General features: G+C 43.8%; 1 protein-coding gene across 5 annotated transcripts in view; it reads right to left on the reverse strand.

Moving 5' to 3' along the window:
* dalrd3 (DALR anticodon binding domain containing 3) overlaps positions 1-13,531 on the reverse strand; it is a 33,147-nt gene extending 19,616 nt beyond the window's left edge. The window contains exons 1-7 of one of the 5 annotated variants that reach the window (XM_068052130.1): positions 10,892-13,276; positions 10,173-10,444; positions 8,736-9,037; positions 7,232-7,527; positions 4,559-4,611; positions 3,506-3,622; positions 2,692-2,762 (exon numbers count right to left, since the gene is read on the reverse strand). In XM_068052130.1, the coding sequence (XP_067908231.1) occupies positions 2,692-2,762; positions 3,506-3,622; positions 4,559-4,611; positions 7,232-7,527; positions 8,736-8,965 (767 nt within the window). In that variant the 5' untranslated portion in view covers positions 8,966-9,037; positions 10,173-10,444; positions 10,892-13,276. The other 4 variants (XM_068052129.1, XM_068052127.1, XM_068052131.1 and 1 more) reach the window with 4 other exon arrangements.
* Between the last annotated feature and the right edge of the window lie 3,658 nt (positions 13,532-17,189).

Raw genomic sequence — 17,189 nt, forward strand, 5'->3', positions numbered from 1 at the left:
TTTCCTTCCTCCACTCTAATATAATATAAAAGTATATGAACTTTTGAGTGTGTGTGTAACAGTCAGATCTTTTTTATTATTTTACTTTGGTTTAAATATGGTAAAGCTAACCTCTTTTTGTTAAGCTCAAGAAAACCCGTCCAATTGGTTCTTTTATGATCACAGCGCACAAATAGTTAAACACACACTGAATTGGCAAGTATATCCTTTTCAAAAAAAGAAGTAAACCTGTTGTGGTCAAACAAGGAGAGGAAAAAGAGGGGAACAATTCGACCCCTCCTCACCTGATCGTAACATTGCATTTTCCTTCTTTGCTGTTCTCTATATACAGGTCAAAGGGCAGTCTGAGGGTTTGTTACTATCCCAAGGCTGATCAAATTTATAGTCAAATCTCTCTCTTCCCCACCCAGCCCTTGTGTGCTGCCTTTCCTGTGTGCACGTGCTTTTTTCCCCCCTCTTCCAATGAATTTCCAACTGGGATTAATCAAATTTTTAAACCTGGGAGCTTCGTGCAGATCTGGTGTGATCATCTCTTCCCTGTCTAATACTTGGAGCACTTGGCCTTCTATGTGCAATAACTTGCATTTACATAACACTTTTCACATCCTCAAGATGTCTCAAAGCGCCTCACAGCCAATTAATTATTAGATCATTAGATTTTACCTTGAGCTAATAGTCTCTAAATGGTGGAGCGGGCTCGAGGGGCTGTATGGCCTTTTCCTATTTCTCAAGTTCTTTAATATGGTGCATTTTTTAGTTAGAAGGATGGTGCAAAGTGGTATCACAATTTCTTAAAAAAATTACATAACATCTTTCACAACTTCAGGACGTCCCATAGCACTTAACAGCCGATGAAGTAATGTAGGGAATGCGGGAGCCAATTTGCACATTGTAAGGTCCCACAAGCAGCAACAAGATAATCAGATAATTTGTTTGTAGTGTTGAGGGATGAATATTGCCCAGCAGAATTTCTAGGGCATACTTCAATGTTAAAAGGGTTCACCCCACAGGCCTGTTAACCTTGTGTGCACAAGGTTATCTTGAATAAGTTTTAATTCATTTTTATAGGCCTGTTAGCTTAACCAGGGTTGTGGGCAAATTACGAGAATCAATTCAGAGGTACATAATAAACCTTCATGTAGAAAGGCATAGATTAATACAGGGAAGTCAGTGTGGATTTGTTAAGGGAAGTTCATGTTTGACTAACTTGAATTGTTGAGGTGGTGACAAGTAGGGTTGATGAGGACAGCACGATGGATGTGATCTGCATGGATTTTAGCAAGGCTTTTGACAAGGTCCCACATAGCAGGCTGGTCAATAAAGTAAAAGCCCTTGGGATCCAAGGGAGTGGCAAATTGGATCCAAAATTGACTTAAAAGCAGGAAGCAAAGAAGGGTAATTGTTGACGGGTGTTTTTGTGACTGGAAGGCTATTACTAGTAGGGTTCCAAAGAGCTCATTGAGACTTGCTTTTTGCAGTTTATATTAATGATTTCGACTCAAATGTAGAGGGCATGATAATGAAGTTGGCAGATGATACAAAAATTGACGGTGTGGATGACAGTGAGGAGGAAAGCTTTAGACTGCAGGAGATATAGATGGTCTGGTCAGTTGGGCAGAAAAGTGGACAATGGAATTCAAGCTGGAGAAGTGTAAGGTAATGCATTTTGGGAGGTGCAACAAGGCAAGGGAATACACAATAAATGGGAGGATATGGAATACTGTGGAGGAACAGAGGGACCGTGGAATGTATTTCCATAGATCCTTAAAGGTAGCAGGACAGGTCGGTGAGATGATTAAAGGCATATGACATGCTTTCCTTTAATAGCCAATGCATTGAATAAAAGAGCAGGGAGGTTATCCTAGAACTAACAGCACTGTCAGTTTACTTATACCCCAAGGATTACAGCGGTTCAAGAAGGCAGCTCATCACCACCTTCTCGAGGGCAATTAGGGATGGGCAATAAATGCTGGCATAGCCAGCGACGCCCACATCCCATGAACGAATTAAAAACTGTATGCAATACTAATTAGACCACAGCTTGAATACTGCGAACAATTCTGGTCACCACATTAAAGATGTGATTGCACTGGAGAGGGTGCAGAGGATGTTGCCAGGACTGGAAAATTTTAGCTATGATGAAAGACTGGATAGGCTGGGGTTGTTTTACCTTGGAACAGAGGAGGCTGAGAGATGACTTCATTGAGGTGTATAAAACTGAGGGGCCTAGCTATAGTAAATAAGGACAACCTATTTACCTTACCAGAGTGGTCAAAAACCAAGGTAGATTTAAAGTAATTAGTAGAAGGATTAAAGGGGAGATGAGGAAACATTTTTTTCACCCAGAGGGTGGTAGGGACCTGCAACTCACTGCCTGAAAGGGTGATGGAGGCAGAAACACTCACATTTAAAGAGTACTTTGACCACATGAAGAGCCGTGACCTACAGGGCTACGGCCCTAGTGCAGGAAGGTAGAATTAGGTTGGGTAGCTCTTCGTCAACTGGCATGCACATGATGGACTGAATGGCCTCCTTCTGTGTCATAAATTTTCTATGATTTCATTACACAGGCATATGCTTTTCAATGGAAGCTGATGTTTGGTTTGACCACAAATAAAAAGTAATTATGGAACAACAGCCTGAATTATGACGACACTCCTTAGGTGCACATGAGTTGCAAAGGTGACTTACTGGAAGTATTGAACTGCATTGATGTGAGAGTTTTCACCAATTATTTTCACTGGCCCACACACGAGGTGCCTCTGTGGGTAAAACAAAAATGCACTGTAAATATTAGGATCCAGCACCCACAAGTTAATTACAGAATAAAACTGTTTCTACACTGCCCAACATGTAAACTGCAAAATGGGGTAACAGTGTGGCAGTCCATGTGCCATGCCAATGATCCTTTCATAGAATTCTCAGTGAAGTGGGGACAAGGGGGAGGCAGGTGGTGTCACTTCAGTGCCTAATTATGGAGAAATGCGACTAGGTGCCCTGTCAATAGGATTGAGATCACTGGCTTTTCTACAATCATCTGTACGTTAGTTTTTGAGAGAGAAAAGGGTGCAAATAAAATTTTGAAACTGTTTGAATTTCATGTACTGCTGACTTTGAAACTGAAATAGGTATGGAAGGATCCTCCACTCAGTTCAAACTTGACCAGGTGATTTGAAAGCTTGAATCTGCACATCCAAAAATGTCACTGTGATCTTTGTGCACTGCCTAATTTTACAGGCCAAGAGAGATGGCTTGACTCAAACACCCGAAGGAACCATGCAAATAAGCAGCTGGAATAATCAACCAGAGAGGGTGGTAGAGATGCAGTCTTTGGAGTTTCGGTGATGAGAGTACTAATTAGCAGATGAGCTCCTGAATAGACTCTGCTATGGAAATCCTTTTGCTGTATACTGCTGTACCTGGGAACAGGAGTAGGCCATTCAGCCTCTCGAGCCTGCTCCACCATTCAATGAGATAATGGCCTATCTATACCTGTTGAACTAACCTGAGTCACTCGATCTATGCTGGGATTCAGTATTTGCCAGAGCAGGTGAATCTTCTGCTGCTGAAACTCTTCCTCGCAGCCCACCACATGGATCACCAGACATTCCTCAGAATCCTCCTGAGACTCAAAACACATTCTGGTTATTTTTAAGAACATTTTTACATCTGGGTTAATTTTAATCATAGATCACAAAGTGTAGGAGGCCATTCGGCCCATCATGTCTGTGTCAGCTCTTTGAAAGGGCTATCCAATTATCTCACTCCCTTGCTCATTCCCCATAGCCCTGCAAATTTTGTCCCCTTCATGTATTTTATCCAATTTCCTTTTGAAAGTTTATTATTGAATCAGCTTCCACCACCCTTTCAGAGTGCATTCCCGATCATCACAACTCGGTGATTTTTTTCTAAACAAAAATCTCATCCCATCTTGGATCTTTTGCTAATTACCATTAAATCTGTTTACTGACCCATTATAATGCTAAATAATGTTTTACTTTGATAAATCTATTTCCCAGCTCCAGTGTGCCAGGCACCATATACCTAGCTCACTTCCTGTGGAGATCCTCCATCCTACAGTATGGCAATGTTTAGATCTGGAACGGTTATGCATTGCTGCTTTTTCCAATTTAGAGTGCAGCTCGGACTTGCAGGATGAACGTCCATGTGTGTGTGTGTGTCTGCGTCTGCGCGCTCCACTAACCTTTTGGCCAAAATGGAATGGGTCTTGTGAACCAAGTATCTGGGAGTTTACATGACAAACCCATCCATAATTTCACAGAGTGGCTGTGTCGCTTGGACACCCACAGGGACAACTGGTGCAGAAACAGGAAATATCTCAATGACATGATGATGAATCAATGGCGGGAGCTTTTATGCTGTATCTAACCATGCTATACCAAACTTGGATATGCTTTGCACTGATACTAGATATCAAAGAGAGGTGTTCCACTAGCATCCCTCAGCAAATAGACTTGTAGATTAGAACAGGAATCAACAGGGTCATTTCAACCTTAACAGCATATGCTTCATTAGAGTAGGCTATGCTTTCACTGACCTGTAAAACTATGTGTTGAAGCTCTGCTATCTGTCTCAGGGCTTCCTCCTGCACTGTACAAAGCACAATCAATTATATTAGTTTAACATCTGACAGTGCCAACAAGTAAATAACCTTTCCAAGTTCTGATTCGGAAAGAATGATGTGCTTTAGCTATTAGCTTATTACTTTTAAATGACCCATTCAGTATACACTGTCCCAATCATTAATTCATTTTAAAAACAGAATTCACATCATCTATATTCCTATCCTGATCTTCTCACTGCCAACTTTTGTTGCAGCCATACTTTGTTTTAATACAACTATAATTATTGCTCCTCTTTTTGTTCCTAAGCTCCAATTATACAATCCCATATACACATCCTTACTGTACTGAAATCAAGAATTATTGTACTGTTTCCTACTTTCCCAGGTTCTAAAAATTGGATCTCTCTCTCTCTCTCTCCTTCCTCCCAACACCCACAGATCTTAAAATCCAAACTCTGCTTCACCTAACCACTACCTCTTGATGTATCTCATTGTCCCTCATTTTCTTTTCTTAATGCAGGACAGCAACAAGATTGAAATATGTGTCTTCGTCTGGAACTCTCAACTTAAACCTTACAACTTGGTGACTTTACAGATACCACCACAACCTGGTGCAAAGGATGTTTAATTTAACAGGATCAGAAGTGTAGACAGGATTTAAGTGTACAATAATATCACCGAGCAGAAGGATGAACTTGCATTTATATAGCACTTTTCACCACGGGACATCCCTAAATGCTTCAGTCAATGAAGTGAAATTACTGTACAGAAACATGGAAACCAATTTGTGCATTGCAAGATTCCCACAAATAGCAATGAGGCAAATGACCAGATAATCTGTTTTCTGTGTTTTAATGTTGGGTGGGAGAACTCTCCTCCTGTTCTTCCTCGAAGTGCCATGACGGAATTGGCGCACAATTGTGATACAGGAAGTAAGTGTAACAACAAGAATTGCATATTGACCATACAACAGACAGGTAAGAGAAACACTTCTGACTGAGTAATTTCAAGGCGAGTCACTAGTATTATAGATAGCTATAGCATGCACAATCACACACTTCCTGTAATGCTTTCAATCCTTTGCCACATTTATTCCACCACACCTGACTGGGTCAATTCCTCTCGCATAGTTGACTTCCACTTTATTTTTAAGAGCTACAGCAAACCACAGAGAAGTACATTTTAAACCAACTTAAACAATACTTAACACTTCCTTTATTTGCAATGGTCCTTTACAAATTGGATAATCTATATGTTCTACTTCCCACCACTGTCCTTTAATTAGATACAAATTTATTAATGCTGTTTTTCAATTTCCTCTTTCCAAGAGTTCCATGATGTCTACAAATTCCTAATTCACCTGCTGATCAAACAAAACCAATATTTTCCTCTGCAACCTAACATCTCACTCCAAGAGTAAAGAGCCTTGGGAAGGGGACAAATCTACAATCTATTTTTCATCACTTCTGACTTATTGTGTAATGCTGCAGGTTGGCTTTATATATCTGGGGTCTAACTTGTGGAAACCCATCAGTGTGGTAAATAGCCTTCAGACCAAACTACCATGAGCCACAGAAGTAGAGTGATGGTTTATCTGATATTCAGAGCATGCTATCTATAAAGACACATTCTATCTACCCAAATCTGCAGAACTTCTGTGTGGGTTGGCAAATGTCAAGCCTTGAGGATCAGGTGCACATAGGAGAACTGCTACAGTTTAACTGGTTAAAAGTGCACAGCTTGCTGGTAGCGAGCATTGGTTATCCTCCTTCAGCTTGTCCAGCAAGGATCACTGTGCCTATTGAGGCACTCACTTGCAGGTTTATTTGGAACCAATTTTATTTAGAGATACAGCACTGAAACAGGCCCTTCGGCCCACCAAGTCTGTGCCGACCAACAACCACCCATTTATACTAATCCTACATTAATCCCATATCCCCACCATTCTCCTACCACCAACCTACACTAGGGGCAATTTAGAATGGCCAATTTACCTATCAACCTGCAAGTCTTTGGCTGTGGGAGGAAACCGGAGCACCCGGCGGAAACCCACGCGGTCACGGAGAACTTGCAAACTCCACACAGGCAGTACCCAGAACCGAACCCGGGTCGCTGCAACTGTGAGGCTGCGGTGCTAACCACTGCACCGCCTAAATGGGAAGGCAATAAAAATTTTGTCTTTCCAGGCCCCACCAACGGCCAGTTTTTACAATTTACCCATCAATGGTTTTGAGCAAGAGTTCCCAACTAAGATTAGCGGCAGTGGCCTTCCTTCCTTAGATTTTGATTTATGGAGCCTCCGCTTCAATATGTGAAGACTAGTCTACCTCCATTCCCGCATTTCAGTGGAATCTCCACTACCCCACGTTCAAATTATCTACCAAACATTTCACTGGATAAAACATGCGAGTCACGTCATATATAGTGTTTATATTTTTGTTTTCACTTCCATATTCAGGATATCGCTGCCCTTTACATGCAAAAGAAAAATTTGGGAATGCTTATCTTCCACTTTCCATTATTCAGAGGGAGAAAGGGCTTCCACTGCAGTTAATTCTGTTCTGATTCTATCATACTCCCCATATTACTAAAATTGAAGGAGGGAAACTTTCAAACATCTGTTTTTTAACAATAGTCAGGACCTACCCAAAGCCATGTCCAAGTTGGCATCGTAACCTTCTAGTTCCTTTTCCTTCACAAACTGTCTTAAATGCACCTTGAACAAAACATCTTTTGGCAGCGCGTTATATGCCTGGTCTGAAGGGGCCTCGGGCTTCCCGAGCTGTGTATAAACAGACTCTAACAGAATCTTCTTGAAGTTGGAAACGCTTCCTTCGGTGGATGTGGTTTGTAGGGTGGATGGCCAAGTGACTCTCAATAACTTCAGAAAGTTGCAGACGGCAGTGTTTTGGGGAAGATTTGGCGTTGCATGCACTACACAGCTAAAGGAAGAAAGGTGGGTTAACAGACAACAAAAAAAATGAAGGCTTAACCTACACAAAATGTTTCTGGCCATTGACTTTCTGAAGCGCTGGCTCCCAGACCACAACAACCCCAAAGTCACTGACTCCATCAGTGGAAATACTGTTTCTAAAAATTAGATATAAGAATGTCCATTTGTATAGAACCTGTCATGTACTGAACATCCCAAGGTGCATCAGAGGAGAAATAAACACTGAGCAGTAACAGAAAACTTAAAGATAACCCAAGCATGACCTTTTTTGAGGAGGCTTTCAAAGGTCAGGAGTGCTCGGATGGGAGGGATTTAGGAAAGGGTTGAGATAGCTGAATGCTCTACCACCAAGAGTTAGCGCAGTGGGATAGGGATGTACAGAAGACAAGATTCAGTGACCCAGAGTGTGCTGATATGGAACAGGAGGAGGCTGCAAAGGTAGATTAGGCTAAGGCAGTTTGTAAACGAGTATTGTGAATTCATTGTGTGATTGAAGAGGATACTGGTGATGCCAGGCAGGATGCAGGAAAGATGCATCGGAGTTTGTGTAGAATGGCGTTTGGGAGGCCACCATGGCAGAAGAGGCTGGAAGTAATGAAAACAAGGTTGAGGGTCTTGCAGACAGGTAATGTTGTGGATGTAGAAATAAACAGTATTGTTGGTCGATAGGATATGTAGTTTGAAGCTCCTCTCGGGATTGAAAAGACACCCAAAGTTGCTCACTGCCTCAGTCAGACTGTGTGCAACCAGGGAGGGAGAAAGAGCCAGAGGCAAAGGGTCTCTTCTGAATGCATCAACTCTTTGAGATGTAGTGCTGTGGGTACTGGTAGTCCTAGAGCCTTGTGCATTCTGTAGATTGATAAAACACACGTGGGGGTGTCTGGTAGTCCTCTGGTATTGCAACATCTAAAACAACTGGGTTGAAATACCACAAGGAATTGCTTGCAGTCGTTATCAGTTTTAAATGGATTAATCTGTTTAGATGGATTAATAATCACAATGGTTGCACAAATTAGCACTTTAGCACAAGGATGAAACTAAACCATCTTGATTTATCTTAAAAAGAGTGTTTTTAAAGTGTCAGCTTTGGAGTCATGACTTGCAGGATACAATCAATGCCTACTAAGTTCCACAGGCCAGAAGCACTTGGAAGAGGAGAATGTTGTAAGTGGGAAGATTTATTTAAGCAAAACTTACCCTTGTTGCCTTAACACTACAGCCAGGTGGTCTGCCAGTAGGATAGCTCGTAAGTGACTAACTGTAAGCAATTCAGGTGCTCTACTCCCCTGCAAAGGTGCGCAGTTCAGAATCACACATTTCTTCTTTGCCGACAGGGCCTTTAAAGGTCTTGTGTAGAGAGGGGGGTTGCTCAGGACCTGCTTGAAAAGGGCAGGATGGTCCAGGCGAATCACCAGCCCAGTGCTCATCTGCTTGCAGCTGTGTATGTAAAGGCGGTGGCGGTACTCTGACAACAACCTTTCTATGAGATCTTCAGGAACCTAAAACCATTTGAAGAGTTTGATTATTTACATTTATTTTGCATCTTAAGGGATAACAATTTAAAAAGAAAAACTGAAATTGCTGAGCTGGCCAGTCAGTATCTACACCAGAAAAGATAGACTAACATTTTCAGAGAGCACAGCTTTGAAGAAAGATTTATACCCAAACTTTGCTTTATTTCGAAGAACCGCAAGTGCATTATCAGAGAAAATTTGACATGGAACCACAAGGCAATTAGGGCAGATGGGAAAAGAGGTAGGTTTTAAGGAGCATCTTAAAGGTGGAAAGAGAAGTAGAGATGTTTAGGGAGGCAATTTCAGAGCTTGGGGCCTAGGCAGCTGAAGGCACGACCACCAATGGTGTTGGAGTGATCTCAAATTAGAGGGACGTGCAAGAGGCCAAAATTGGAGGAGTGTAGTGATCTTGGAGGGTTGCAGGGCTGGAGGAGATTTCAATGACAGGAAGTGGCCAGGCTGTGGAGGGATTTGAAAACAAAAATGAGAATTTTAAGATCAAGGCATTGCTCAACTAAGAGCCAATGCCGGTCAGCAAGCACAGGGGAATGGGTGAAGGGGATTTGGTGTGAAACATGGCTAAAGTCTACTTTTTCCTTTTATTTTATGGGGAAGGGAAACATGAACAAATATTTGAACCTCAGTCCCCATTAAATACTGTTTCAACAACCTGCTGTGCAGCCTTTAGTAGTATGCTTTGGGGCTCCACCCAACTCCTTTTTCTAAAAAAAGAAAACAGCCAAGAATTATGATCTGCAATCAAGAAAAGTATATCGCTATAACTGGGTATGTCTCTGTCCCCTTGATCAAAAGCGGTTGCATGATTTTTTTAAAAAAAGGCAATTGAAAACTCCTGAAGCACAAAATGCCTTAAGTTTAGAGTTCAATGTTTGTATTGTGTGTTACTAAATGCTCACTTCTATCTGTGAAAAGCTGAGCTCAATTTGTGGTACCAGGTGTGATTTCACTGGCACTTGCCACCATTCCACCCTCCTCCAGAATGGTCTTTTATCAGACACTTAGTGCAAAGAATGTTTTGCAGAACATTCTTTGCACTATCATGTGAACTGATTACACTACTTCCTGTAACAGCTTAACAATTTGCATGATTTATGAGTACCTGGAGACAATCCCAGGTGTTTTCGGCACTTGCTGAGGGACAGAATAGGATAGAACCTAGTCACAAAGGCTGGTTAACCCCTTCTATCTATCGAGTCTTTGCTGATCTGCTTCTAATTCCATTGACTGTTTCTGCACCCAAGTCTCTTCCACTGCTTCTTTCTGTCCTGAAAGCACGGATTTTAGGCTGTGGTAAAGTGCCACACACGAACAAAGCCCTCCAGTATCTCTCCGTGTGCCCATCCTTCATACGTGAACTGAGTTTGAAAGGTCCTGTTGAAAAAGCATTAGAATTGCTGCAGTTCATCTTCTTAATGGTACACACTATTGTTACAGTGCGCCGGTAGTGGAGGGAATGATGGTTTAAAGTAGACTGGGTGCAAATCAAGTGGGATGCTTTGTTCTTGATAGTGTTGAGCTTCAGGAGTGTTGTTGGAGCCGCACTTATTCAGGCAAGGGAAAGTACTCCATCACACTCCTGGCTTGTGCCTTGCAGATGGTGGATAGGCTTTGAGGAGTCAAGAAGTGACTTGCTCACTGCAGGATACCCAGCCTCTGACCTGCCCTTGTAGCCACAGTATTTATATGGCTGCTCCAGTTCAGTTTCTGGTCAATGGTAATGCCCAGGATGTTGGTGGGAAATTCAGCGATGCCAATGACATTGAAGGGAGATAGTTATTACCTGGCACTTGTGTGACACAAATGTTACTTGCCACTTACCAGCCCAAGCCTGATGTTGTCCAGTTTTGCTGCATGCAGACACAGACTGCTTCAATATTTGAGAAGTTGCAAATGTTACTGAACACTGTGGAATCATCAGCAAACTGCCCCAAGTCTGACCTAATGATAGAGTGAAGGTCATTGATGAAGCAGCTGAAGATGGTTAGGCCGAGGACATTTTCCCTGAGGAACTCCTAACACAATGTCCTGGGGTTGAGATGATTGGCCTCCAACAACCACAAATATCTTCCTTTGTCTAGATATGATTCCAACCATCAACTTCAATTTTGCTAGGGCTCCTTGATGCCACACTTGGTCAAATGCTGCCTTGATATCAAGGGGACAGTCACTCTGACCTCACCTCTGGAATTCAGCTCTTTTGTCCATGTCTGTACCAAGGCTGTAATGAGGTCTGGAGCTGAGTGATCCTGGTGGAACCCAAACTGAACAGCGGTGAGCAGGTTATTGCTGAGTAAGTGCCACTTGTTAGCACTGTCAATGACCCATTCCATCACTTTGCTGATGATTGAGAGTAGACTGAATGGGCAGTAATTGGCTGGATTGGATTTTTCCTGTTCTTTGTGGACAAGACATACTTGAGCAATTTTCCACATTCAGGTAGATGGAACAGTTTGGCTAGGGGTGCGGCTAGTTGTGGAACACGTCTTCAGTGCTTCAGCTGGTATGTCATTGAGGCTTATAGCCTTTGCTGTGTCCAGTGCCTTCAGCTGTTTCTTTATTACATAGAGTGAAACAAATGGCTGAATGCTGGGGACCACAGGAGGAGGCAGAGATGGATCATCCATTAGGCACTTCTGGATATGTGTGTGTGTAATATATATATATGGATTCTTAGACTTCCTACTGTGATATTTACCCACTAAGTCACTGGAAGCAGCTTCAAAAAAGCATAGCTAAACCAATATTTGCCAAAGGTATGATTTAAATCTCACCCATGTATAATCTATATAGGACAGAGTGAGACTGCCCCACTACTTTCCACCAAAAGGAGGTGAACAGACTTGGCGACTCTGAAGCTGCTATGATTTTTGCTGCTGTTTAATCCACTCATTAAATGCTGTGAGAGACTGATTGAAAATGCCATGGCGATAGCCCATGCAATTTTGACTAGGAGATACCCAATGCAACCAATGTGTTGGAGATGCCTCAAACTGAAGGATATTGAGTCATTTGTCAGTTGTGCTCACTCATTTTGTACCATCAATAGCAGAATAAGATCATCTATCACAAAGCTTAGAGTAAAAAAGATCCAAGTCGTTTGTTTACTCGTTGCTAGAAAAATCCCAAAATAATCCTTTGGGTACATGTGCTGTACTAACTCATATCTTCCCATGTTCAAATATCTATACAATTTTTCCCATTTTAAAATGCAATGTTCTCTGCCTCAAATACTCCATTTAGCAAAGCAATCCCAGCTCCAACAACCTGCTGTGTAAACTAGGCTAACATCAATGTTCTCGTTTTCCAGGGACAGTCCCTTGATGAGGCAGTGGGTCTCCAGGCAAACTATGTCCTTGGCAGACTCCATGCTTCACGAAACTCATCCCTGAGTGAATATCCTATTAATGAACACATGGATTCAAATCAGGTGTTGTATGACCCCAAACTGTCCTGTGGTCAGTCAATAAAGTGGGCAGGCTGTACAGCAGGGTGGGTTCCAATTAGTGGGAGGGTGTCAATTGCCTGTTTTCAACCAGTAGAAGGGGCAGACTCAGTTAGGGACTTTAATTTATGCAAAGATTGTGCTCTGTGGCTGCAATGCACATGTTCTGCCCCCACCCCAAACAAATTCCCAGATAGTCCTCAGATCATGCACAGCTTTCCTGTGAAATTCGCTTGAAGAGAAAATGGCCCTGGAGTCAAAATGCATAAATAATGGTGGCCACTGGATACTGGACATGCAGATGTCTGGGAGCCAGATCAGAGTGCGCTGTGTGGCATCACATGGTATGGCTGTGTTGCTGAATTCAGTTTAGAAAATATGGTCAAGCAACTTTTTTTCCTAACCCTTCTCACTCTCGGTACCTATTTTAAATCGACGACCCCTTGTCAATTTCTTTCCCCACCCAGAGGAAATCAATCTTGGGAATAGGAGTAGGCCACTCAACCCCTCCAGCCTGTTCCGTCATTCAGTTAGATTGTGGCTGATTTGTAGATATTCCTCTCTATCCAAACTCTTCATAGTTTAAAAACCTCTTGAATTTTCATTTTCAGCATTCTCTGCTCCAGTGGAAATAATCCAAGGATTATCTCGCCCCCTTGCCTTTGCAAGTGACCACTGGGTTTAAGGTATTCCACATTTCAATGCCTCTTTGGTCAATCTGGGTCGGGGAGCCTCTCTGACCTTTGCCCCTTGACCCCATCTTGTGGCCTAGCTCCGATTGCCCACCTGGCCCCGCAGGTAAAGTTTGCTCAGGGCCGCTCTGGGTGCTATCCAGTCCCGGCCTCTCAGGTTGCGCCCGCTGCTCTCCTTGAACCAGATCCGGCCGACCTGATCCGAACCCGGGTCGCGCAGTGCCGCCTCCAGGGCGGCCGAGCAGCCGGCGAGGCTGAACTCCGGAGCGGCGGCCGCCTGGCGCTCGGTCTCCATCTCAACCGCCACACGGTTGCTGACCCCTGAGAGCACCACTTCCGGGTTAATCACCAACTTCCGGCTCTACTGGCGTCGGTTGCCATGGAAACGTGAGTAAACAAAGGGCTTCAAAACCATGGAAAGTGAGTATCCCAAAGACCTGTTTTAGATGTCTCAACGCAAAACAAGCCCTTTTAATTCCCTGGCCCAAACCCCATAGGCCATGGAGGTCCCACTCATGAAACCCATCCTGTAGTTAGATCCACCCAGGGCAAGGAAAGAATTTACATTCATATAGCAACTTTCACTACCTCCAGACATCCCAAAGCGCTTTAGAGCCAATGAAGTACGTTTTGAATTGTAGACAGTGTTTCTTTCTTCTTTGGCCTCCTTGTCGCGAGAGACAATGGGTAAGCACCTGGAGGTGGTCAGTAGTGTGTGGAGCAGCGCCTGGAGTGGCTATAAAGGCCAATTCTAGAGTGACAGACTCTTCCACAGGTGCTGCAGAAAAAATTGTTTGTCGGGGCTGTTACACAGTTGGCTCTCCCCTTGCGCCTCTGTCTTTTTTCCTGCCAACTGCTAAGTCTCTTCGACTCGCCACACTTTAGCCCCGCCTTTATGGCTGTCTGCCAGCTCTGGCGAACGCTGGCAACTGACTCCCACGACTTGTGATCAATGTCACAGGACTTCATGTCGCGTTTGCAGACATCTTTAAAGCGGAGATTGGACGACCGGTGGGTCTGATACCAGTGGCGAGCTCGCTGTACAATGTGTCTTTGGGGATCCTGCCATCTTTCATGCGGCTCACATGGCCAAGCCATCTCAAGTGCCGCTGACTCAGTAGTGTGTATAAGCTGGGGATGTTGGCCGCCTCGAGGACTTCTGTGTTGGAGATACGGTCCTGCCACCTGATGCCAAGTATTCTCCGGAGGCAGCGAAGATGGAATGAATTGAGACGTCGCTCTTGGCTGACATACGTTGTCCAGGCCTCGCTGCCATAGAGCAAGGTACTGAGGACACAGGCCTGATACACTCGGACTTTTGTGTTCCGTGTCAGTGCGCCATTTTCCCACACTCTCTTGGCCAGTCTGGACATAGCAGTAGAAGCCTTTCCCATGCGCTTGTTGATTTCTGCATCTAGAGACAGGTTACTGGTGATAGTTGAGCCTAGGTAGGTGAACTCTTGAACCACTTCCAGAGCGTGGTCGCCAATATTGATGGATGGAGCATTTCTGACGTCCTGCCCCATGATGTTCGTTTTCTTGAGGCTGATGGTTAGGCCAAATTCATTGCAGGCAGCCGCAAACCTGTCAATGAGACTCTGCAGGCACTCTTCAGTGTGAGATGTTAAAGCAGCATCGTCAGCAAAGAGGAGTTCCCTGAAGAGGCATTTCCATACTTTGGACTTCGCTCTTAGACGGGCAAGGTTGATCAACCTGCCCCCTGATCTTGTGTGGAGGAAAATTCCTTCTTCAGAGGACTTGAACGCATGTGAAAGCAGCAGGGAGAAGAAAATCCCAAAAAGTGTGGGTGCGAGAACACAGCCCTGTTTCACGCCACTCAGGATAGGAAAGGGGTCTGATGAGGAGCCACCGTGTTGAATTGTGCCTTTCATATTGTCATGGAATGAGGTGATGATACTTAGTAGCTTTGGTGGACATCCAATCTTTTCTAGTAGTCTGAAGAGACCACGTCTGCTGACGAGGTCAAAGGCTTTGGTGAGATCAATGAAAGCAATGTAGAGGGGCATCTGTTCGCAGCATTTCTCCTGTATCTGACGAAGGGAGAACAGCATGTCGACGGTCGATTTCTCTGCACGAAAGCCACACTGTGCCTCAGGGTAGACGCGCTCAGCCAGCTTCTGGAGCCTGTTTAGAGCGACTCGAGCAAAGACTTTCCCCACTATGCTGAGCAGGGAGATTCCACGGTAGTTGTTGCAGTCACCCCGGTCACCTTTGTTTTTATAGAGGGTGATGATATTGGCATCGCGCATGTCCTGAGGTACTGCTCCCTCGTCCCAGCACAGGCATAGCAGTTCATGTAGTGCTGAGATTATAGCAGGCTTGGCACTCTTGATTATTTCAGGGGTAATGCTGTCCTGCCAGTGTTATAATGTAGCAATGTAGCAGCCAATTTGTACACAGCAAGCTCCCACAAACAGAAATGACATAAATGACCAGATTATCTTTCTTTAGTGATGTTGGTAGAGGGATAAATGTTATCCAGAACACCAGAGGAAAAAAAATCCCCTGCTCTTTTTTTGAACTAGTGTCATGGGCTACTTAACATCCACCTGGGAGGGTGGTTTAATGTCTCATCTGAAATGTGGCACCTTCAACAGTACGGCACTCCCTCAATGCAGCACTGAAGTGTGAGCCTAGATTTTGTTTTCAACTCCCTGGAGTGGGACTAATGCTGTGGTAAGGGTGCTACAACTGAGCGAAGGCTGACATAGAAGTTACAACACAGAAGCGGGCGACTAATGCTGTGGTAAGGGTGCTACAACTGAGCGAAGGCTGACATAGAAGTTACAACACAGAAGCGGGCCATTTTGCTCAACTAGTTCTTATTGATGTTTACCCTCTCAGATGGATGTAAAATTTCCCATGACACCACTTCAAACAAGAGTTGGGTTTTTTCCCCTGGTGTCCCAGCTAACGTTTGTCCCTCTACCAACATCGCTAAGAAAAAAATCACATTTATCTCTTTGCTGTTTGTGGGAGCTTGCTGTGCGCAAATTGGCTGCTGCGTTTCCTACATTGCAACAGTGACTACACTTCAAAAAGTACTTCATTAGCTGTAACGCGCTTTGGGATGTCCAAAAGTGGTGAAAGTTGCTATATAAATGCAAATTCTTTCTTTGCCCTGTGTGGATCTAAGCACAAGGATGCGTTTCATACGTCATAGAGTCATTTATGGCACAGAAGGAGGCCATTCGGCCTGTCAAGTTCATGCTGGCTTTCCACGAAGCTATCCAGCCAGTCTCATTTCCTGCTCGATCTCCGTAGCCCTGCAAGTTTATTTACTTCAAGTGGGCATCCAATTTCCTTTTGAAGTCGTTGTCTTCGCTTCCACCACCCTTGTGGGCAGCGAGTTCCGGATCATTACCACCCGCTGCATAAAAAAGATCTTCCTCACATTCCCCCTGCATCTCTCACCCAAAAATCTTCAATCTGTATCTCCTAGTCCTTGTACCATTAGTCAACATGAACAGTTTTTCTTTGTCTAATTCATCTAAGCCTGTCATAATCTTGTACACTTCTATTAAATCGCCCCTCAATCTCCTTTGTTCTAAGGAGAACAACCCCAGTTTTTCCAACATAACCTTGTAACTGAAATCCCTCATCCCTCGAACCATTCCAATAAATCTTCTTTGCACCCTCTCAAGGACACTCACATCCTTCCTAAGGTGTGGTGACGAGAACTGGAAGCAGTATTCCATTTGGGGCCTAACCAGAACTTTTTAAAGTTTCAGTATAACTTCCCTGCTTTTGTACTCAGTGCCTCTGTTTATGAAGCCCAAGATCCCATGTGTTTTTCTAACCACTCTTTCAATATATCTTGCCATCTTCAAAGATCTATTCACCCCCAGGTTCCTCTATTCCTGCACACTCTTTGGAACTGTGCCATTAAGTATCTATTTCCTCTCCCTATTCCTTCTGCCAAACTGCATCACCCCACACTTGTCAGTATTAAATTCCATCC

The sequence above is a fragment of the Heterodontus francisci genome, chromosome 19 (genome assembly GCF_036365525.1).
Source record: "Heterodontus francisci isolate sHetFra1 chromosome 19, sHetFra1.hap1, whole genome shotgun sequence".
Classification (NCBI taxonomy): domain Eukaryota; kingdom Metazoa; phylum Chordata; class Chondrichthyes; order Heterodontiformes; family Heterodontidae; genus Heterodontus; species Heterodontus francisci.